This window comes from Zeus faber, assembly GCF_960531495.2.
Source record: "Zeus faber genome assembly, chromosome: 1".
NCBI classification, from domain to species: domain Eukaryota; kingdom Metazoa; phylum Chordata; class Actinopteri; order Zeiformes; family Zeidae; genus Zeus; species Zeus faber.
In genome coordinates, this window is record NC_137193.1 from 25442287 (window position 1) to 25465065 (window position 22779).

The 22779-nt window shown below is 46.5% G+C and overlaps 1 protein-coding gene across 3 annotated transcripts; it reads right to left on the reverse strand.

The window, feature by feature from the left end:
- Positions 1 to 526: 526 nt before the first annotated feature.
- Positions 527 to 22721, reverse strand: pals2b (protein associated with LIN7 2, MAGUK p55 family member b). Of its 3 annotated transcripts, XM_079998658.1 has the most exons (14): positions 22617 to 22717; positions 14768 to 14831; positions 11826 to 12133; positions 8715 to 8806; positions 7921 to 8073; positions 7162 to 7314; positions 6272 to 6499; positions 4656 to 4787; positions 4218 to 4314; positions 3741 to 3809; positions 3481 to 3642; positions 3190 to 3392; positions 2517 to 2645; positions 527 to 1955 (listed from the first exon to the last, which is right to left on the reverse strand). In XM_079998658.1, exons 3-14 carry the CDS (start codon positions 11959 to 11961, stop codon positions 1779 to 1781), a joined length of 1731 nt encoding a protein of 576 aa, XP_079854784.1. In that variant the 5' UTR covers positions 11962 to 12133; positions 14768 to 14831; positions 22617 to 22717; the 3' UTR covers positions 527 to 1778. The 3 variants fall into 3 exon arrangements, with proteins under 3 accessions (XP_079854784.1, XP_079854785.1, XP_079854786.1); XM_079998659.1 differs by lacking the exon at positions 11826 to 12133; XM_079998660.1 differs by lacking the exons at positions 11826 to 12133; positions 14768 to 14831 and having other exon boundaries at positions 22617 to 22721.
- Between the last annotated feature and the right edge of the window lie 58 nt (positions 22722 to 22779).

Here is a 22779-nt window from a genome sequence, read left to right on the forward strand (position 1 = left end):
AAATGAATTTGAGCTTTTTAGAAACATTAGAAGCTTTACATAATCAGTAAAACTAGCCTCGGGGCGATTTGAATTATTACCTTTTATGTCAACAAATATTTATTTCTTTAATCCCGTCTCCGCACGTTCACTCTGCAGTATAATCACACAAACTGGAGACAATTAAACCTTGTTCCTCAAAAGCTGCTCCGCATTTCAAGAACATATTTTGTGCTACCGTTCCATTTAAATAAAGCTACTTTGCATTGTATCAAGTTATTCCCTTCGTTCACAATGTCTCACACCAAATCATTTCAAACTAATTTAATTACTAATGATCTGAAATCAAGATCAGTGCATGCGCATTTAATGCACATTCTAAAATGTTTACTTGTGAACCAACATTTTAAACAATTGTTTTCAATACACTGTCGCATCTTTGTACCAGTAATCAATCTCAGAAAGAAATAACAGTCACAAATGTTATTTGTGAGATTATTTTTAAACTTTATTAATATTACTGATAAAAAAAAAAAGAATAAGACAAGTCTCTTTACAGGAGTTGATTAGATTTATTTTTCATTTCAACTGGTGAAAAATATTTTTATTTTTTTTAAGTAAAGCCATTCAATAAAGAATTTCTTAACCTTCCCCTTTGAAGCAAAGCTCAATGACTGATGTGTTAGGGGATGGAAACTGAATCCGCCTCCCAAAACCACCTGATATCTCGGTCGTATTCATCAAGTGTGAGTCTTAATTTGAGATATTTAGGGTTATCACAATGTGACACATTAAAAGGAAGGAGGCGGGGTGTGCTGTGTATGCCGCTTTCACAGACAGGAATCAAACACGTTGGCTTATGCAGGGGGAGGGGCAGTGGGAGACAGACACGGAAACGCAAAGCATCGTGGGAAACAAAAACCCCCTCAAGACACGCTACAGAAAAAAAAAAACACCACGGAAACAAGGAACTAGTGAAAGGAAACAAAAGACCAAAAAAAAAAAGACAGACCTGACACAGTGTTTGATCCTTAAGTTGCACATTATAAATGTTGTTTTTTGGGGGAAGGTGTTACAGCACCATGGCCGTCAGGAGTGGTTCTAGGACGGGCTACTTGGGAAACCTAAAACATTTTTTTTTTAAATAAAAATCTTTAGCCTGGGTGTTTAAAAACAAAGCTGCTCGGACATGGCAGTGATGTGCGACATTTAACTGGTTTCTTTGGCCGGACTGCGCACAGAACTCTGGAACAGTCAGTTTGATACTGCGAGCCACTACACCCGGCACGACAACAGCAATAAGTTATTTAAAAAAAAAAAAAGACACCAGACAGACACTCCTCCTCTTTTTTTGTTTCCAAGTATGTTTGGTTCGCTTCTCGTCATAATTCCGGGTCGCTTTGTGGAGTAGAAAGATCGCTCGTATAAAGTTTCCAAAGCGCTAAAATAAATAAACACTCTTTCCCTTTGAGTTTTCCGAGTAGAAAAAAATAAAATTAAATTAAAAAAAAATTGCTCCGAAAATGTTTTGACCCCGAGGGAGGGAGGCAGGGAGGGGCCGGCAGGCGGCGGCGGCGGCGGCGGCTGGGGGGCGGGGGGGCGGCGCGGGGGTGGTTGGGGAAACAAAGGTGAAGTTCTTATTCCCAAAGTATCTCCACTGACGAGAGACTCACCCCTCCTCTCTCAGTTTCCCCTGTGTGGTCAACCTTGCTCGCCTCCCTTACTCAGTCTCTCTCTCTCTCACACACACACACACACTCTCGCTCGCTCGCTCGCTCTCTCACACACACACACACCCCTCAGTAGACCCAGTTGACTGGCACCCACTGGGACTCGCTGCTCAGCTTGTCCACAGCCGTCTGCAGCGTCTCGAAGGCCTTGTCCAGGTTGTCGTTGGCGATGGTCAGGTCGAAGTAGTGGTTGTAGGCGCGCTGGATGCGAGCGCTCTCGTCCACCGTCTTCCTCAGGTCCACGTCCTGGGGTGGGGGGGAGGGGGAGGGGGGAGGGTGTTTATTTGTGCACTGGAAAATCGGATCCATGTACTGTAAAAGGGCGGGAAGTGGTGCTTCGCTGACCTTCTCAGCCTTTTAATATTCAAATATTAATATCGTAAAAGACGCGCTTCCTCCACAGCAGCGATTCCCAACCTTTTTCCCAACATCAAGGACCCTTCATTTGGTTCCGCGTTGGGCCACTAACGACTCCATCTGACAAACTCTGGTCCCTGGGATCCCGGTCCGAGCGGATCTTTATTGTTCGGCATGGAGGTTTGGACAAAAATCATATCTATCTGCACTATATTTGGGGAGAAGACAGTGACACTCGGAATCGAAACGGTCATAATTGTAAATTCTCTCATGGTGAGGTTTGACTATTCCCCGTCTCTGCCGGGACCTGCGGGCGGAGGACGGCCGCACGACACGGCGGGTTGGGAGCCGATTCACAAACTAGACATGGAGACATGTACGACTGCCCGTCTTGTCCTTAGAAACACTGCAGAGGCGTGGCTGTGGATGCAGAAGGCGTGGTGCACTGACTGTGAGCTGCTTGGTGGTGATGCCGGCGTCCACCACGGCTTTGTGCATGGCCTTCAGGGTGTCGAACTCGGGCGCGGCGATGAACACCACGTAGGGCATGAACTCGGCCGTCTTCAGGATCTTCAGCGCCTGCCAGGGACGGGGGGGGAGGACCGTTACGGCTTGGTCACAGCATACACAACAAAACAAGTATTTTCTGTTTTCATAAACTTTCTGATAAAATCGTTTTTTCTCCGGCCAAATAAACCTCGAAACATTTTATGGAATTTTCTGTTCTTATTGGTTAGGTTCCCTTATTAAACTCTAGTGTACGTTCTGAGGAGTCGAATGACGACCGCTTTGGTCTACTCTTTTAATAATTCACTTTCTGTAGTTCTTCCGTTTCATGAGTACTTGTGAAATAATGTACTTCACAATGGAAATACTGTTAAATCCTTTAGTTTTACCTTCTACGTACCTACTAATTGTTTTCACATTCATTTATACTTGGTTATGTATTCATGACTGTTATTCTTAAGGTTGTAGCCTTCATTGTTCTATTATTATTATTAGTAAATCTAGTGTTAGCTCCGCGTGTTCAACCATGAGTTCATTGAGGCCACTTGGTTTTCCACCACCTCCTCCCTCCTCCCTCCCCCTCCGGACTCAAAGTATAAAAGCGTGTCTCGGGGACCTGGGGGTTGACGTCCAGGATGCAGGTGCGTCCCGTGGTCACCACCTCGTGGATGGAGTCGATCTTGGTGCCGTACAGGTTGCCGTCGTACTCCCCGTGCTCCAGGAAGCGTCCGGCCTTGACGTCCGCCTCCATCTCCAGCCGCGTGGTGAAGTGGTACGAGTTGCCGTCCAGCTCCTCATCGCGAGGGCGCCGGGAGGTGACTGCGGGCGGGGGGGGGGTTCGGCGTTATTGAAATATCCCCGGAAAAGCCCCGACGTGGATGGAGTTAAAGTGAATGCTTGCGCTCACAGGGAATGGTGGTGCCAAAGCGGGCGGGGTTCAGGACCACCAGCCGGTTCTTCAGGCTTCGTCGGCCGACCCCCTGGGCGCCGATGAGCACCAGGGTCTTCCTCTGGAACGGCGGCATCTTGGCCACCTCCTCGTAGATCTGCAGCTCGTGCCGGTCGAACTCTGCCCGAGAGGAGGAGCGGTCCCACCGTGAGTCGCCCAATCGGAGACCTTTAGACCCTTTTTAGGCTACCGACCAATCAGAGAGAGGGGAGTCTCACCTGCGTTCTTGGCCGTGAGGTACATCATCTTCTTCTTCTTCTTTCCAGTTAATGTTCCACACAGGATCCCTGCGAGACCCACACACAGTACACACTGTTTAGTACGTTGCAGTGGTTTGGACCTGTTATTGCACCAACACGGCACAGGGGGGCAGTCACACTCCATATAATATTATACAGGGTATAATAAGTACAGAATAGGGTATTATTACTAAATGCTACCAAAGACTTTGGTCATGAACAATGCTTGAATTTAGAAATAATAGAAATACACCTGCTTTCTCCCTCTTTTACCACAAAACTAAAGACTAAGAAGAGAGAAATGAGCATTTTCCGCATGCAAACCAGTCGTTAACACCGCAGCTTCCCATTCCCTACAGATTCAGCCACTCTCCGCCACACACACAAATGGGAAAAATAAAAGACGTGCATTTCATACACAATGAAAATGTAAGGGCATGTTAACTTTTTGAGTACCTGATCCCTCAAAGTCCCGCGGGACGAACGCTTTCCTCTTCTCTTCCAGGAACTGACTTGGGATAAGCCCCGTGGCTCCGCCCACCACATGGCATGCCTGGACCAGCAGAATGTACACTCATTGACTTTCTGTGTATATAGATGCATTGATGGGGTGTGCATAGTTTTAAAAATCTTTCACTACTGATACATGACTTCAATACAAACTACTAACCTATGCTTTTGTTGGTACCAATTATTTGTTTCCTTTTAAAGTCATAAAGTGTTACATAGACTTAAAAACATAAAAAATTACATATTTACTGTAATGATGTAAAAAAATATATATTTAAAATTTGTTAAAGCGAAAAACGTAGGTCCTCAGTTGTCTACTTAGGTCAAAACATGGCATTGTGCACCACGGAATTTTACTTTTGCCCTTTTTGCCAATGTATTCACCTGCCACCAGTTGGGGTCCTCCCTGTTGACGATCTGCAGGACGTCTCCTCTCTGGAAGGCCACGCCCGCCTCCCTGCAGGGGATCAGGTTGTCGTTGGACGGGTTGTAGTCAAAGTGCGGCCGCACGTAGACCTGAGAGGGAGGAGGCGCTTTAGCAACGCAGGGCTGGTTTTTGGGATATGAGTTCTGGGGACTCCACCTCATTCAGCTTTTCAACCATCTTCCCCATTGAAGACAAACTGCTGCTGTACAGTGTCCTCCCCACACGCTGTTATCAAGTACAGCTGTCACAGTTTTTACATCATGTAATACATACATAATGTCTTTATTCCACCAGGTACATTTACATATACTAGGAATTTGTTCTGGTAAGGTTTGGTGTGTTTCACTACAGATGATTAGCATAAAAAAAAGTTTATAAAAATAATAATAAAATATAATCAAATGTGATATATACAAATGAAAAAAATAAATACAAAACAGAAAGTCATATATATATTAATATACAAAATGCAATACTATGCACAGGATAACTTATTGTTATGGGTATAGAGGGTATCAATTCTGAATAGGAATTTTTATGTACTAACTAGTTTTTTACAGTATCTACAGTGTATAATACCAGTGTCATCGGATATATGTTCGTGAAAATCGTCAGACGTTTCCATTCCAAGTTCAAGTAGAACTACAAGCCAAGAAATGTTAGAAATGTAACAAATAGAATGTGAATTAAGTGAGTTTCCATTAGTTGAGTTAGTGGAATTTAACGATCTGCCCCAATTTGTATGCTCCGATGTTCAACGTCAATAACCAGTTTCTCTGCAGTGTGTGTTATTACACAATTAATGGTGCATCACAACACTGCTTGTAGGGATCTGAGGAAGCTGGAGAGTACAGCATGTGTGAGTGCAAGACAGAGAGGGAGCGACACTCTGACCCAGATAGTACGCAGAGTGTTATTAATAGGGCGCCCAGCATTGACATTCCCGCGCTCATTATGGGATGGCCAGAGGAGCAACAGCGGCCAGCTCCGCACCGCTGCCGCACATCTGCAGGGTCATAGACGTGTGAGGGTGTGTTTGTGTGTGTTTTAACGAAAGAACCTGAAGGTGAATTGAGCATAATATCAATACAGTGGTACTTTGACTGACAAATTTAATTTGTTCCATGACAGAGCTCGTAATTCAATCTGCTCGTTTAGCAAATCAATTTTCCCCATTGAAATTAATTGAAATTCTTTCGACGGGGATTTTCCTTTGGGGTTTGTTTGTTTTTTTTAAATAAAAGAAACAAAGTGGGTGTGTATTCAAGTATGTTACGAGACTGCAAGGTTCATTCTGGCATTACAAAATTATTTCACGCAAAACAAATAATACATTTTTAATGTGATCTTTATTCATTAAAATATAATATAATATAATATATATAAAATATAATATATAATATGAGTCTCGTCTATTTTTTTAAATATAAATATATATTTTTTTCTCTAGTACCTCAATTTCTGAGGATGAAATTCAAGCACCTGGTAAGAATCCTGACACTGTTATAAACTAATATTATGACATAAAATAAACTGTCTCAATGTGTGTGTGTGCGTGCATGCGTGCGCGTACCTGTGGCGGCGCCGGTGCGTCCCGGTAGCTGGGCAGGATCTTGAGCGTGATGCCGCCGCTGCAGTCCTTCAGCATCTCCTGCAGCTCGGTGGGGTTGTTGCCCACGTCCTTGCCGTTCACCTCCTTGATGATGTCGCCCACATGCAGCAGGCCCTGCCGGTCGATCATCCCGCCGTGCAGGATGCGAGCGATCACCAGGTCGTCCTTCTCCACGCGGAACGTCACGCCCTGGGGGAGAGGGAAGGGTGAGACGTTCTCCGAAAAAAAAACAGTGTCATGGAGTTGATTTCATAGTTGACGAGATAAGGGGGAGTTTGGAATTACACGTTGTATCAGTAGTTAAGACATAAAGGTCTGCCTGCCTTTTCAGCAATGTTGACATTCTTTAAAGTGCTCGGGCCGGGCGACAGATCCATGTGTCGATACCGTGTTATGGGACTAGATATCCTCTGGGATTTTGGTTTATCGTAATATTGCGATATGGTTAAAGGGCTAAAGTAACGCAACTTTTAACTTTCTTGTGTAAATATCTTACGAAAGCACCCCCAAATGATCAAGATCAGATTTTTTTTTAATATTGCCCAAGCATACAAAAAGCTAAAATAATCACACCACTAACAAAATCTGCAGCTAAATATCAATTTAATATAGTATGTGTCTAATATTTCCCCTCCCTGATTACCTTACAAATACTATACATCTCTGCCCCCTTGATACGTTTATCATTTACACACCTCCTTAACTCTCTCTCTCTCTCTCTCTCTCTCTCTCTCTCTCTCTCTCTCTCTCTCTGACCCATGTTTTTGGTGTACTTGTAAACCAGAAAATAGTGAATTCAGAGACCAGTCCTCACAAGTATAGTAAAACAAACACACACACGTGCTCCTCACCAGCGGCTCTCCAGCCTTCTTGCGGATGCCGATCATGCGCACGGCATCGGCCTGCATCAGAGCGCTGTTCACCGCCGCGTCGTTGGCCATCTCTGTGGGGGGCGGGACTTCGTAGCACTTTGAAGCCACCATGTCGTGTGCTTCTAGAAGAGACTGAGGGAGGAAAGAGAGTTGGAAAAGTGACTGAGCGATTGAAAGGCACACGTTAGAGATGCTCCAGGAAGAATAAAGATATGGTTTGGGGGAAAACAGTGGGGACAGAATTTCTAGCTATCGAGCCCAAGGAATCATCTAGTGAACTCACTCCATCTCTCTCTCCCTCCCTCCCTCCCTCTCAGTAGGTCAACAGGGTGTTATCTGTCGGCTTACGGCACAAAGGGCTGGGATTGGTGCGGTGGCTGTGCACAGCTCTCGGGTCCCTCTGCCAGGCCGCGTAAAGCGGGTCCTCAAAAGGAGGTCAGTGTTCTAGCGGCATACCCAAAAAGTCTCTATGCTGCTGTACCTCATGTAAGAACACAAAAACTATGGACAGGCTTTTTGGAAAGCTGAACCTGTGGCCAAACAAGGCGTCAAGGGCTTCGGACAAACTGAACTCATAAACGAAACTCCTCAGTAAACCACATCATCACATTCTGGTCTTCACTTTGGTCTGGAACATATATTCCCATATGTGTTTCAGTATGTTCGGTGAAAATAAAAACCCTTGAGAACAAACCTGGCTTTTTTTGTTCTGTTTGTTTGTGTGTGTGTCCCTCCCACCTGGAAATGCGGCTCCTGCAGAATCCTGCAGAGCTCTACGGCGCTGTCGTCCTTGACGCTGAGGTCCTTGATGTCGCCCAGGATGTCGGTCACCAGCTCCACATTGTTGTCCTGCACCGCCTCCAGCTTCACCTCGTCCAGGCACTCCTGCGCCTGGGGGGGTTAAAGGTCAGGCGGGGGAAGAAAATACAATTGATATGAAAATCTCGAAAATGCGTGTCCCTTTATTTGGGTTTCCCTGTTTGGCCGTTGACGTGTGTTTGTTTTGCCAAATGGTATCCTTGTGTTCCTGATAAAGAAACAAGAACAGCCTTTCCTTTTGTTCGCCATGCTCTTGTGAAAGCACTACAATAAACCTAAATTGGCTCTTATCTGTCGGGAGAAATTCTCAGAGGGTTTGATTTTGTTGGGACGCCCTCACGGCCCCGCGGTCGTAAATACCAGACACTCTACACACATTTCTGAATAAGGTTTAATGGAGTTCAAATCTCCAATATAGACCTTGTGTTTTTAGATCAAATCCCATCAAAACCCAACCCCTGCGAATCTTCCGTCACCATTGGGGCTCCATTGAGGAGGGAGCAACGATGGGCTTCCTCAGACGGGTGTTGGTGTGATCCTAGCCACCAACCCCCTCCTTGGACTGAAAACCGTCCGTTTCTTCTCGGACCTTTTTCGCGGTATGTGGTCCCTGGACTTCACCACATTGTCTTCCCTGCGCTGCTCTGTCGCTCTGTCTCTCTGCCGCTCTAACTCAGTGTGTGTGTGTGTGCTACCGTGGCGAGGGAGCGTACAATGGGACTCTCCATGATGCCGCGCAGGAAGAGCAGGTCGATGTCCTTAGCCCCTTGGGGCTCGCCTTGGCTGTCCACCACTGGCTCCATGGCTGGATGGAGGAGGGAAGGGAGGGGGGGAGAGAGAGAGAGAGAGAGAGAGAGAGAGACAGACAGACAGAGAGCGAGAGACAGAGACAGAGACAGAGAGAGAAGGAGAGTTAAGGAGGTGTGTAAATGACAGACGTATCAAGGGGGCAGTAGCTCGGGAATCAGCTCTAGTAATCTCAAGGTTGCCGGTTCGATCCCAGGCTCCTCCTGCGAGCATGCTGTAGTGTCCTTGAGCAAGACACTTCTGCTCCCGATAGCTGCATCCATCAGTGTATGAATAATTGTAATTTGCATTGTACAAAAACAAATGACGTCTGCAACACACCAGCCTCTAAATCAGTTGTCACACATTCTGCACGGGACGTATCAGTTGGTTAACCCCTAATGCCAGGGTCTTAAAGCTAATGTAAGCCTGTGTAAGTCACTTAAAGCCGTGTGCGTGCCTATTCTATCTGTGCTCCGGGTGCACGTTGAGCTCAGACTAGTGTGGGTAGTAAACAAATCCAGCAGGAAAACTGTCGATTTGCAGCAGATTTCTATCTCACGACACTTAACGCGCCAATAATTCTAGCCGCTTACGTAGCATTTAATTTTTATAACAGAAAAAAATAGTTTCTACTTATAAAGAAATACACGTTGGGCTGCCATTTACATATAAAGTAGAAGTGAAGTTACTGATTAATATTTGCAAAAAGTCTAAACATCTATACTTGGATATAATATCCAACTTTGTTTCCACAAACAAACTTGTTTCTTTCCAAGAATTAATTTGTAATTGAAAAGTTTGCCATCTGGAGTTTAAAAGTTGAAAGTGGTCACTCAACCGAAAAAAACGACTTAGAAACGATAAATGGGTAATACTGTTGCCCCTCTTTTGACATTCCTTAAAATAAAAACCACAGCTCAACAGTACCAAAAATAAAATAAAACAAGGTATTTCCAAAAAAGGAGCTTGAAAGGATGACAGAGCGGTGTAGCCGAAGACACACGGTCTGCAGAAACACCTGAAATATTTACACTTTGGAAATACAATCGGGGGGGAAAGAAGTAGGAGTTTCAAATGGATTAAGAATAAATTCAACAATTAAAAACATTTTAAACAATAAATTGTGTTTATACTGTATATATCTATATAGGGTTATAAGGAGCGAGTGGAACTGGTGTCGTAAAAGAATAGGAGAGTGGGTCACTGCTGAAAAACCCACGCAGCCGCTCTCCCAGGCCTTTGGAAACACACCGTTGGAAAGCAGACTGCTGTTGCAGCGTATTCTCACACACACACACACACACACACACACACACACACACACACACACACACACACACACACACACACACACACACAGACACACACACACACACACCTATCCTTCTTATTTGCTTGATCACACAAACACACAATATCTGTAGCTGTACAGTAGAAGGTGTATAATAGTATGCAATACACTAGGGGGACGGGCGGCAATGTTTAATTATTGTAATTATAAAATACTACAATTTATTAATTTATTATTTGTTAATTTGTGTATTTATTTATCTGTTTGTATTTATTATTTATTTATTCTTTTTTTTTTTAAGGAATATATATATATATATATATATATATATATATATATATATATATATATATATATATACACAAGCAGTGTTCAACCTTTTCTATTTATTGTCTGTGTGTGTGTGTATGTGCATATATATTTATATATATATATATATATATATATATATATATATATATATAAATAAATATTTGTATTTATTTATTTATTTATTTATTTGCACATTTTTCCCCTCATTTTTCCTTGCAACATTAACATTTTTCAGTTTTAGTTTTAGGTTATATTCACGTCACACGTGGTTTTCCATTTGTTTTGGCAATGCAAACCTCTGTTTCCCATGACAATGCCATCCTTTGAATTTAATTCAGATAGAAGGGAGGGAGCGAGAGAGCGACAGTGAGTGAGAGTGAGTCACGTGCGCGTGGAAAACACAGACTTCTGGGGTCGACTTCTCAGCGTGCCAGTCAGAACCGGACGTATGTGGATCCCTCCAAAGTCCAACACGCGTCCTCGCATTGGCAAATCGATTTTTGATATCTCTCTCTCTCTCTTTATCCCATACACACGCAGGCTCTGTGAGCTCTACGGTGACTTCCGGCCCCGCGGTTCAGATCACCGTGTTCTCCACCACAGCAATGTTTCCTCCTTTCCACCGGTCACCCCCCACCTGCCACAGCGAGATGCTTTTCCCCCCTCCTCTTTCTGCATGAACTACGGCTCACGACTTAATACATTTTTTTTTTTTAACCTGTGGGAGAACGGCAGAAGCCACCGAGTTCGGGAAAAGCCGCGGCCTATAAGCGGGGTCAAGTCCTACTTTTTTCCGAGAGATTTCTCTTGGGCCGTCTGCGTCTTTTGTGTGAATCATCATGCAGACCTGGCGTGAAGTTCCTCTCCCTGCCCCCCTCCTCCTGTGGCATTCGATTCCTCCTGAAACCCTTCCCACGGTCGACCAAACACCCTTTGCTGTCTTCCCACGGTGGCAAGCCGGGTCCCGCATAGCAATGCAGCCATTCCTCCTCGCTAAAGAATTCAGGTCCCCGCCCCCCCCTCCTCTTCTCTCAGGGAACGTGAGACATAAGCAGAGATATCGAGAGATCTTTCCGTGGGTATCGGCGGTAATAAAATTGTCTGGCTCACGTGCGGCGGCTCAGCTGCTGCGAGAGGGAAATACCGAAACATTTTCGGGAACAGCAGGTGCGGCGCCCCGCTGCTGCTGACAAAACAAGCTATCTGCGGTGGAAAAAGAGCTTTAACGTGACCGAAACACCCGAGGACTGTCAAAACGTGCTCCTCAGCTCCTCCTCTCTTTTCCACCGCACAGTAATAACTCGCTGAAGAAACTCTTTTGGTACCTTGTTGAAAAAAAAAATATATATATAAAAATGTCCATTCATTAAAATAATCTACAATTATCTACACATTCGAGGTCAGCCCATTTGGTGTTTTAGGATTCTCTCACCTCCGGACGGGTCCCGTGCTGGGGTGGGACCTGCCGCCGTGGCCTTGAGAGGGGGCTGGGCGTCCTCCTCCTCCTCCGCCTCCTCCTCCTCGGCCCCGACCCCGTTGGGACGGGCGTCTTCTATGGCCAGTACCATCGCTGCCCCCGCCTCTGTCCTGTCCTCCCCTGCTTGCTTCCTTCCTTCCTTCCTTCTCTCCCTCCTTCCTCTCTGTCCGTCCCGTCTCTCTCACTGCCACGCGTATGCTAATGCTAACCGCTAGCAGACGGCCAATCCTCTTCGCCGGGCGCCACTGACCCGCTCAAAACTCCTGGACACAGCCGGAGAAAGAGAGCAGGAGAGAGAGCGAGAGAGGGGACAGAAAACAAGAGAGGCAGACACAAAGAGATGGACAATGGACAGGGATTAAGGGGGGAGAGAGAGAGAGAGAGAGAGAGAGAGAGAGAGAGAGAGAGAGAGAGAGAGAGAGAGAGATTAGAAGAGGACAAGCATGGAGAAGAGAGAGCTACAGATGTGGACAGGCGTACGGTAGAAGTCAGTCCCCTTCCTCAACACTGGCTTTAATACCGAAACCCCCACCACATGCACACACACACACACACGCGCGCACACACACACACACACACATCCATAATCCCACAATCCTCTCCTGCTGCTGAGTGTTTGCTTCAGGACCCCTCCTTGTCCCCCCCCCCCACCCAATCCCGTCAGCACGCCGCCCAAAGTGGTACCCCCCCTAGTCTGGACACACACACACACACACACACAGACACAGACACACACACACACACACACACACACACACACACACACACACACACACAGGGCTGTTTGCTGTGTCATTATATAAGTAATCTTACATAAGTCTTATTGAAGAGGCCTGACCCCCAGATTCCTATAATTGCCCCCCAGCTTCAAACAAACTCCTTCACCCTCCCTTCAGTCTCTCTCTCTCTCTCTCTCTCTCTCTCTCTCTCTCTCCCTCCCCCTCTCTCCAGTGCTATATCCAGTAAAGCAGGCAGGGGGTTATTCACACAATTCCTTCTGACCCCCCACAGTGCTGACTGCATGGGGGGGTGGGGGGGTTATAAAACTTGGCTCAGTGTTTCGCCGTCCATCCCCTTTAATGGACTGCACTCTATCCTTCTCCCTAACCTCCCTCTCTCTCCCCAGCTCTCTCGCTGAATGAATGAGTGAATCCCTTTCCACCTGCGTCTGTGTACTTCAGTGCCACTGCTTGGAGCTGGGTGGGCAAACAGGCCCCCCCCCCCCCCCCCCCCTAGAGTCTGTATTCAAGAATGCACTGGCTGGTGCTTATTCATTATTCAGCCTTTTCATTTTTACATCATATTCTATGTCATGTATCTGGATTCATTACTGTGCATTTGTGCACAGTAATGAAGGGGGGGGGGGGGGACTTTAAGTGGCAAGGTCAAGCACCAATTCTGGGCAATGCACATGATGTAAATTATTGATGGGGGTCTTTTGTTTTGTTGTCTACCGGCACGATATGATCCTACTCTTTTTGGGCCCAAGCAGAAATGATGATTTTTCATGAGCTCTGGCGAGGGATGAGACTCAACCAGTTATTTACCACTGAAGATAACAGCCTCCCCTCCCCTCTCAGATGGATGTTTGGATCTGCAGTGAACTCATAAAAGAGTCAAGAGAGCGCCCCCGGGGAGCCCTCCCCACAGGAACGCATCTGACCTGTAAAAATGAGGAGAGAGACGGGCGGGCAAGGGGCTTTTTAATCCCTCCCTTCCCTGCTCCGCCCCTCCCCCAGTCCAGGCTGGGGGTTTTTAATCCGGCCACGAGAAACGCAGGATTACGAAACCTCTCTCTCGTTGATCATCCATGCTGATGACGAAGACGATGACGATCCAATATTTAAAAACATCTCTTCTAATCGCTTCATTACATTAGCGTTATGAGTTGAATGATTGTTACGTTGAACAATGTTTAATTAGTGCGAGAGAATAAGTGTGTCAGAAACAGAAAAGACGAGAGACAGTGTCCCCGAGCGTGGACCGACAGTTGTACAAGGACAAAACACAGCACCTATTTCATAACAATGCATTGTGGGATACAACGCTTCAGGAAAGACACCTTTTTTTCCCCAATCAAAAAGATGAATCCCCCGAAAATCTGGGAATAAGAACGTGCAATGACCAAGTACCGAAATCCTATTTTCTCGAAGAAAAAACAAACAAACAAACGAGATCTGATATAACCCTAGATATGGTCTGCTTTTGTTGACAGCCAAATCAATAACTATACACAAAAAAATATAAAAAATAGGGTAAGGGTTAGGGTGTCGCCCATCATGAAGGTTAATGAGGGTCAAGCTTTTCCCCTTTAAAATAAATAAATAAATGAATGAAATAATTAATAAAACGGAGGGCTGCAAATCCTTAACAGGGCTTGCCAAAGTCACCGCCTGCAGTTGTGGGCATCTGTTGGATGTAGGTTACACGTGCGTGAAAGCCGCTACCAATCAAGGTGTCCATGCCGTGTAAATACTGCTTACTACGGCTACAGCCCATGCAGTGCTGGTATCAGGTGGCTTGCTGGGTATAGTAAAGCACTGAGACTGGCTGTGCTAGAGGCCAAAGTAGCCTGAAAATATATCAACGGTAAATGATCATGATGATAAATGATAATGTCATCCACGTTAAGTTATTATGGAATAAGATACGTGGAACCACTTGAAGGTTAGAGTCTTCAAAAATAATATGCTTCTCAGTGTTTCTCTCTTGAAATAAAATCAGACATTTAGGAAAATCATTTACTTTCCTATTTCTTGGTAATCTGACTTGTTAGGGCATGGAAAGTAAGTCCGATTGGGCTGAATTGGGGTAGGGCTGGGATTATTTTAGGTTGGGATATATTGGGAATGACTAAATGTCCCCCTGATAGGTCTGTGGTGAGAAAGGGTGTTTACCTGTGCCAGACAGTGTCGCCCAACCCTTCCAGTAGACATACGCTCATGGGTCGACTCTGGAGATCTGGACAGAGAGAGAAGGAGATAGAAAAGGAGGAAAGAGATGTTTGAACCGTACACATTTGGGCACTCCAGTGTGTCCGTCCCTTGAGACGCAGGTTATGGTTATTATGTTTTCCTGGTCCATCTTGCGTACTGTCCTTGTCCCTCGGGTCAACACAGAAGGACCACAGAAGAGCAGCTCATTGTGTCCTCAGCTGTGAGGGGGTTTTGCTTCATTGAGTGCCACCGCACGGTGGGAAGGGGAGTGTGATTATTATTTCTTTGAAGGACACTACACTATTTCTCACACACACACACACACACACACACACACACACACACACACACACACACACACACACACACACACACACTCTCTCTTAGACTAGAGAAACGAAAGAATGACCCCCCCCATTCACCTCTTTGGTATTGACAGTATGCTGTTTAAATCCATTGTGCACATCCTAGTAAAATGACACAGGCAGTACCAAGGACACCTAGTTTTCTCTAAGCCCAGCTCAATAAGATGTAATTGCTCTCACCATTGCCACATAGTTCCTCCTCTTTGCCAGGCTAACATGGCACATTGAGGATAATAGTCGTCAACAATTGCTTACATTGCATTACAATTGTTGTCCTTGATCAACTGTTTTGACAAGCACAACCCTTTATTTCACCCTGTGCTGCTTTAATCACTCCTCACTCTGGAAGCTTTCCTCCTACCATTCGCAGGAAGTTCATCGGCACTAATTGGTCCACTATTGAGAGAGAGAGAGAGAGAGAGAGAGAGAAACCCTCGAGGAGGTCGAAGCATTACGCAACAAGAGATTACGTTGAGTATCGGCACGCTCATTGGAAGTGAAAGATATCCCTCGGAAGAATGTTAATGGAGCCACCGCTGCTCAGACAGCTCCACATCGAATCATCTGCACCGCGGAGCAATGGGGCCCAGGCCGGATGCTCGGAGGGCACTCTAGAAAGCGGGCCGGAAGGGAGGTGGGTGACTGATTTAAAGAATAAAATGTAATAGGAATCTGGAAAGGAGAGGAGGGTTTCAAAGGAGCACTGGTAGATACTGAGTGGACTATCCAAAGAGGGTAAAAGAAGGAGTCATTAGGGGGGAGAGAGAGGCTGGACAGCAAAAGTCTGAAAATATTAGAAATTTTAAAAGTCTTCAAGAGAACAATATGCGTGGAGTGTGGGGATATAAGAAGGAATACAAAAAAATATCTTAAAAATATCTTCATACATTTTGAGCCGGCTTCCTCAGTGACACTCTAAACAGGAACTGAGTATGACGGCACATGACAACGCGCCTCTTTTTTATCCTTCTAGAACAGATGGAGCTTTACCAGGAAATGGTCACCAGCAGGCCCGGCTGCCATTGGCTGGTCCACAGGAGGGGACCAACCAACCAAAGCCCTCCTAGTGGCCCTGGTTGCCAAGCAGTCAGATGATGGACAGCTCATGGAAGAGGGATTACAGAGGATCAGAGGGTCTGTTTTTGTGCAAAACGCAGAGATCATCACTGTCTTATACATTTTAACTGGTGTTTGGTTTGCTTTTTGTATGCGTGTGTGTACGTGTGCATGGGCATGACATTAAATGCACAGACTAAATCCATAAGAATGTCACGCATTAGCGATTTCTCTCAGTGTCTCTCAGTGACCGCCTTTCGTGAATCCCCATTGCATTTCAGTGGTCTACGTTTAGACCAGTTGACCATTCAGTCAAATACAAAAAACCACAGAGTGCAGTCTACCAGTGCAAACATCATCGCATAACTTTGGTGGGCAAGTCAGTAAGGGTGACCCTTTTTTCCCCCCCATTTATATCCTGCCCCCCTTCCCCTCCCTCATTGCCCTCCCTCTCCCTATCTTCACCATCCCCCAGCGCCAGAGGCGCAGGTCACTGCAAGTGGCCGTCACTCTGGGTTTCTTTCACTGACTTGAGAATCACAAAGAACGGCCTCTCATCTCCATCTTGTCTGGGAACTTGGATGTCCTTCATATTGGACCTGCTCTCATCTACTGTGGGAGGTCGAGCAATTAGCTGAATTTGAGGTGCACAGCTGCTGCGCTGCCTGATACACAGCTACATTTTTGGAGGTGACCGCTGGGTCCGGGGGGGGGATAGAGGAAACGTAGCGTATGTGCATGCATGTGTTTGAGCATGTGCACATACGCCAAGAGATAACAACTACGGATATGCTCATATTCAAATAGCTACAACCCTCCGAGCCAGTGATCACGCCCCCTTCGCCCCCTGCCTGCGGACATACCATATGTAGGTCACAATGCACAGTACATGGACCCCTCTCTAAGCAGATTACGCTGCTGCCGCCAAGACAGCCCTCTCAGCACATTAGCTATGATCATAATTATGACTTTGCAACACAAATCATCACTTACTGGTTGTTGTTGAGAGAACGATGCTCGCTGACTCTGGGTTAAGCATAACTATACCCAAGTTAATTATAACCTTTCACCTGACTCATTCCCGAGCAAACAACCACATTTAATGTAGGTTTTCAGCTCTCATCCGTACCATTTTTCATCTTTCCACTTTAGCTGACACTGTATCATTACCATTAAATAGGCAGTTGTGTCCAGCGTTGCCAATTTTCTCACTAGATTTAGGGACTTTTTAGACCCTGGTAGCGACTTCATTTCCAAAAAGCAACTAGCGAGGAGGAAAAGGCGAGAAATATATTCAAATATATTATATTGAATTCATTCCCATACATGCTGCTCAGAGTAATCGCACTCCACGGCTCTTCTGCCAACAGTGCCGGGGTCTCTCCCTCTCCTCTGGGCAGTCAGTAGGTGTGGCGTCATGCCCCTCAAGCACTAGCTCTGTTCCCAAACTCACCCTCCCACAGGAGGGAAGCATTGAGGATCTTGATGATGATGATGACAAATTCTATATAATAGCTTTACACTCTTGGAAATGCTGTATATACTGATTCATAAATAGTTTTGCATAAGTAAATAATTGCATAGCTTTATAGATAATACATAGATAATAAATAGTTTACTCTGTCTAATACATACACAGTATAGAATAATATTTTCTATGATTCTTCTTTGATATGTTCCCTGAAGAGGAACTTTGAGCTTCTCTCTCACCCCCTCTCCTGATCTCTGGATAAGGGTGTTCCTGTAGCTTGTAAATATGTAAATAGTTTGTCTGATCTTCTCCTTCCCTTTGTAGATTTATTTATTTTTTTACTTTTTTTGCTTCAAATATACAATGTCCCTGTTGTGAGTTTATGATTATTTGGCTAAAGATTTATCGATCTTCTTTTTATAGGGATTAAGGTGATCCCTCCCCCGCTGCAACCGACACAACCACTAAGCTTTATGCAAATGAATGCGCGATGGAGTCATCAATATGCAAATGAGCACATGAGGTCATCTGGCAACTTTTGGAGCTAGTGCTAGCTACTTTCTTTGGAAAAGAGTTTGTAGTTATACAATTTGAAAAGGGAACCGTGGATTGGAAATGGAGCATAGCACCTCATAACTCAAAGGACCATTTTCGTACGGCCACTTGGGTGAAATAACTCTTATCTCTCCAAGCTGATACTGCCTCTTTATGCCCGGGCGTCTACAGTGAGTAAATTGAGTCAGCCATCACCTCTTTATATGGTGGAAGTAGTGTAAAACAATCTCAAAAACACCTCAAAACCTTTCTTTTACTGGTCACTGTGTTCTCTTTCGCTCTGCATTACCGTAGCTACTGGTGTTGGTTAGAAGCTTTGCTAATTACTGTTGTGGTCTTGCTCATAATGCTTGACAATCAATAATGCCGAGTTCAGACTTCGTGATCCTGGTCTTATTTTTCGCTCGCCGACAGGTTTTTGGAGATCGCCGGGCAAAGCCCCAGATCGGAGGAAAATCGTGAGTGACGAGCGTGTGGTGTGAACTGCTCACGATGCAATCCTAGTGCTCGCCGATGGCTCGCAGACGCCGGTGGGATGTAATATCTGGTGTAATATCTCGTGTGGGGATTGAGTCCCAAGCGACGCAACGTACTTTTCTTCTCTAGGTTTTGAATAAATTTCTTATTTAAATTCTGCTTTCGTTCATTTTTTCACAGTGATCGAGAATCAAATAAAAAAAATTATAATCCTGTCCATGGTATCACTTCATTTCCGGAGTCACTTTTCACGTGTTTTTTTTGTGACAAAATGTAGTGTGGAGACTTGACTGAAATTCCTGTAATGTGTGAGCTCCTGTCGACGATCAGTCATGTGGTGTGAAACCACAAGACTGCAGGATTCCCGATCGGAAGACAGAAAGTTGTGTAGTGTGAACAGTACAGTGATCTGACCACTTTGAAAGTCGTGTAGTGTGTCCATGGCATTAGTAACCGCGCTTTCAATTGGAGATAACTTGAGGGGGAAAGCGGGATGTAAAATTGGCCTCTAACTTATTGAATCACGACCCCCCTTCTCTCCCATTCTCACATCTCCTCTCCACCTTCTCCACCCACCATCTCCACCTCCTCTCCTCCCTCTTTGACTTTTGTGAGTAATCATTAGGTTAAAAAAAAAAAAGAAAGGAGCCTGGGAAAGAAAGAGCGGGTTCAGATTTGTGCTCAAACCCAAGATGACAGCTTAACTTAACACAATAGTAACATTGAAGATGATGAAACATAAAGAAGTTGAGGAACCGGGAGGGGCTGGGCAGACAGAGGTAAGGGCTGCCAAATAAAAGAACATCTTTCTAAGGCAGCCAAAGGTGTAACATCAAGGGGAAACGGGCTCTCTGGTTTGTCTTCCTGCCTTGGTTCTCATTTTGGCCCTCACAGTGTATTGTTCTACAGCTAAGCCTTGCCCTGCCAGCATTTATGAACCCCACAAAACAAGGGCTATAAACTCCAAACACCTCAAGTGTCCGCCACTGTCTTTTTTGGATTAACGGCGCACTAGATTGCTTGCTTGGACGTAAACATCCACGTTCACTTCTTCTGGGATCCCAGCATAGCTCATTAAGAGTGTTGAGTCGCACTCGTAAAGCTGTCCACGATACAGTTTTCCTCACCTGCTCTTTTGTCTCATTCGCCCGTTGCATTTCATCGCATCGCAGATTCCGTTCCTCTCCTTTGCCTCAGAAGACCACGGCAGAAGTATTATTATGTGTGCATAGCGTTGGGACAGCAGGCAGAATTCATTTGAATGGGTGCTCTCTGTTCTGCATTGATTTTCCACTTTAACACTTTCACTTACGGGTGGCTCGCCACTGTGCTTCAGCAGGATAAAACTTGCCTAATACTGAATATGTCGTGACACGGTGACACAGGTTCAGCTATGTTCAAAGTAAAAGTGTGGGTTGTACAATCAGTGACACAATTAGCTCATAATAACCGGCCTGGAGTGAGAGTCTTGTTTTTTTAGGAGGGTCGTGGGCCGGTGCAGGGTGAGGTAAGTCGATCCTATGTGCGTAGATAACACCGGCATCTGCCCTCTCACACATTTATTGGTCATCCCTGGGAGGTTTGCATGATTCAACGTATCTTTCCCAATAGCAGTTACTTGATGATATAATGATCCTTTCTATGGGAGGTTTGAAAGAAGGCTTGGTTTTGAGTGACTTACAAACAGTAAAACATGACAAACTGGCGATGTCGCACTGCAGTGAGGGCGAGGACGTGCAGAACGTTTTCGCCCGTCCTCCTGACCTTGCTTTTCGGGCCTCAACGGAGAAACTTTGTGCCAGGAGAGCTATTCAGCCTTCATGAGCACAGCCATTTTCTGAGCGTCAGACTGTTCTAAACATCCTGCATCTACCTGCGTGGTTATAATACCCACATTGCTGATGATTGTGTAAATAGCTTATGAAAGCAGCAATAGTCATAACCACAATATCGACATTGATGCATCGATAGTATGTCAAAAGATTTGCGATATTGGATTTTGTCAATGTCGCCCAGCCCAATACCCAACCAAACAGCTTCAAATTCCATGTAGGTTTTAATTCAATAAAAGGTTCCCCATGTTCAGCTACAATACAGGGCCCTATACTATACTCACTGCCAAGATTTCTGCTATGGATTGGTATAATTCAGAGTTCATGTATCCGGCCCTTCCCCGTTCCGTCCCGACTATTAGCCTCCTTCAAATGCAATCACGTCCTATTATCCCATTGAAATGAAGAAAGAAAGCACCGGCGTCCGGGCCACCCTCCTCAGGTTGCGTGTCGGAGGCCTCGAAGCGGTCACTGGCTCCTCCTCCCCAGGATCCCCAAGGACGTAGCGCGTGTTGCTGGGCTTCCCCCGTGACGTGCCCGGCGGCGCAAACCGCCCCGGTCCGCCCCGGGCAGCTCACGGGAAGCCGCTGTCCCGTTGCAAGGGACGCGGAGATGAAAGCACTCGCACCGACGGGTTTCGACGTTGCCCGAGCGCGTATTTATTCGGCGGAGCGCTCGTGCATCCCGGTGATGGGGCAAAATGAAAAACAATCAATGCGGCCGTCTGCCCGTGCCCGCGGTCGGATTGAGCTCATCCCCGTTCACCGTCACCAGCCCAATACAAACCGTAGAAAAACGCTACAGCAGTCATGGACTGACGCAAGTCCAACGCGGTATTGTCCGGTATTATATCACGGTATTATATTCGCATTTATGCTGTTGGACGTCGGCGACCCCCCCCCCCTAGTGACGAAAGCTTCGACTCTTGTCTTCAGATTTGTTTTTGTTTTTTCACGAGTCACTATTAAAAGAAAGAGTCGTTCGATTTTCAGACTCTCGGTCCGTTTGATTGAGTGGGTATAATACAGTGTTTACAACACCCTTTTTTTTTTTCGTTTTATGCCACAGTTTACTTCAATGCAATCACCCCACGGCAAACCGCTCTACAGTGAACCACTGAAAGCCTATAAAACATGCATTGATGTGCTTATTATTATGGTCGCACGGTGCCCACTTTCCGCGTGTGGATCTTGTAAATATGTTCGCGCTCTTATTATATATTCTCTTTTTTTTTTTTTTCCTTCTAGTTCTTTTATCCTCACAGCCATTTGTCCGGGAATCGCAAGAGGACTTACACTTCTGTCAAAATAGAATAAAAAGCGTAAACAAGTCACATTCAATATTTTGCCAAGTCTCTTCGGCCCTTTTCCTTTTTTTTTTAGCCTCGCGCTTCAATGTAGTTCCCAGTGATTGTTTTCGGCGAAACATTCACCATTGTTCGCGACTCGCGTCACCGCTCTACGCGTCCCGTCAGCCCCACTGGCTGCTCCTCTTCCACCGCGCCGTGGTTGCGCGGAGTTCCGCCCCGCGGTCCGCCCCGCCGAGCCCGCCCCGCGGTCCGCCCCGCCGAGCCCGCCCCGGGGGCGCTGAGCCGCGTGCCAAACGGCCGCCCGCCGCGTGCCAACCGTCCAGGGACCCCCCCCCCCCCCATTCATTTTACAGTGGGTGCGCGACACGTACGGCCATTTTTTTTTTGCCCCCCCCCCCCCACCTCCCGTTCCCGTCGTCGAGGTCCGCCGCTGTCTCGAGCGCACCGGAGCGTCATGACAACGCAGGAAGAGGAAGAGCAGCATCCGATCCCGGAGCAGCCTCTCCCCGTGACGCCCCCGCTCGCACCCCCGTCTGGCAGGGGGCTGGTGGGGGCTGGTGGGGGCTGGTGGGGGCTGGTGGGGGCTGGTGGGGGCTGGTGGGGGCTGGTGGGGGCTGGCTGGCTGGCTGGTGGGGGCTGGCTGGCTGGCTGGCTGGTGGGGGTGGGGGGCAACTCTCCGACACGCGCGCGCAACCGGACAAAGTGCCCGACGGTGGGACCTCCATTCGTCCAGAACGGGACTTACCCGGTTCCCGCGAAGCGTCCCGCTGTCCGACGCCCGTCCCGGCTGGAGGATCGAACCGCCCTCCGCTGCCTCTGCCGTGGTCCCGCGGCGAACTATCCCCGAGTGCACGGTGCCAATCATTCTCACAAGCGCCGCCCCCCGCGTTGACGTCGCCCGCCGACGG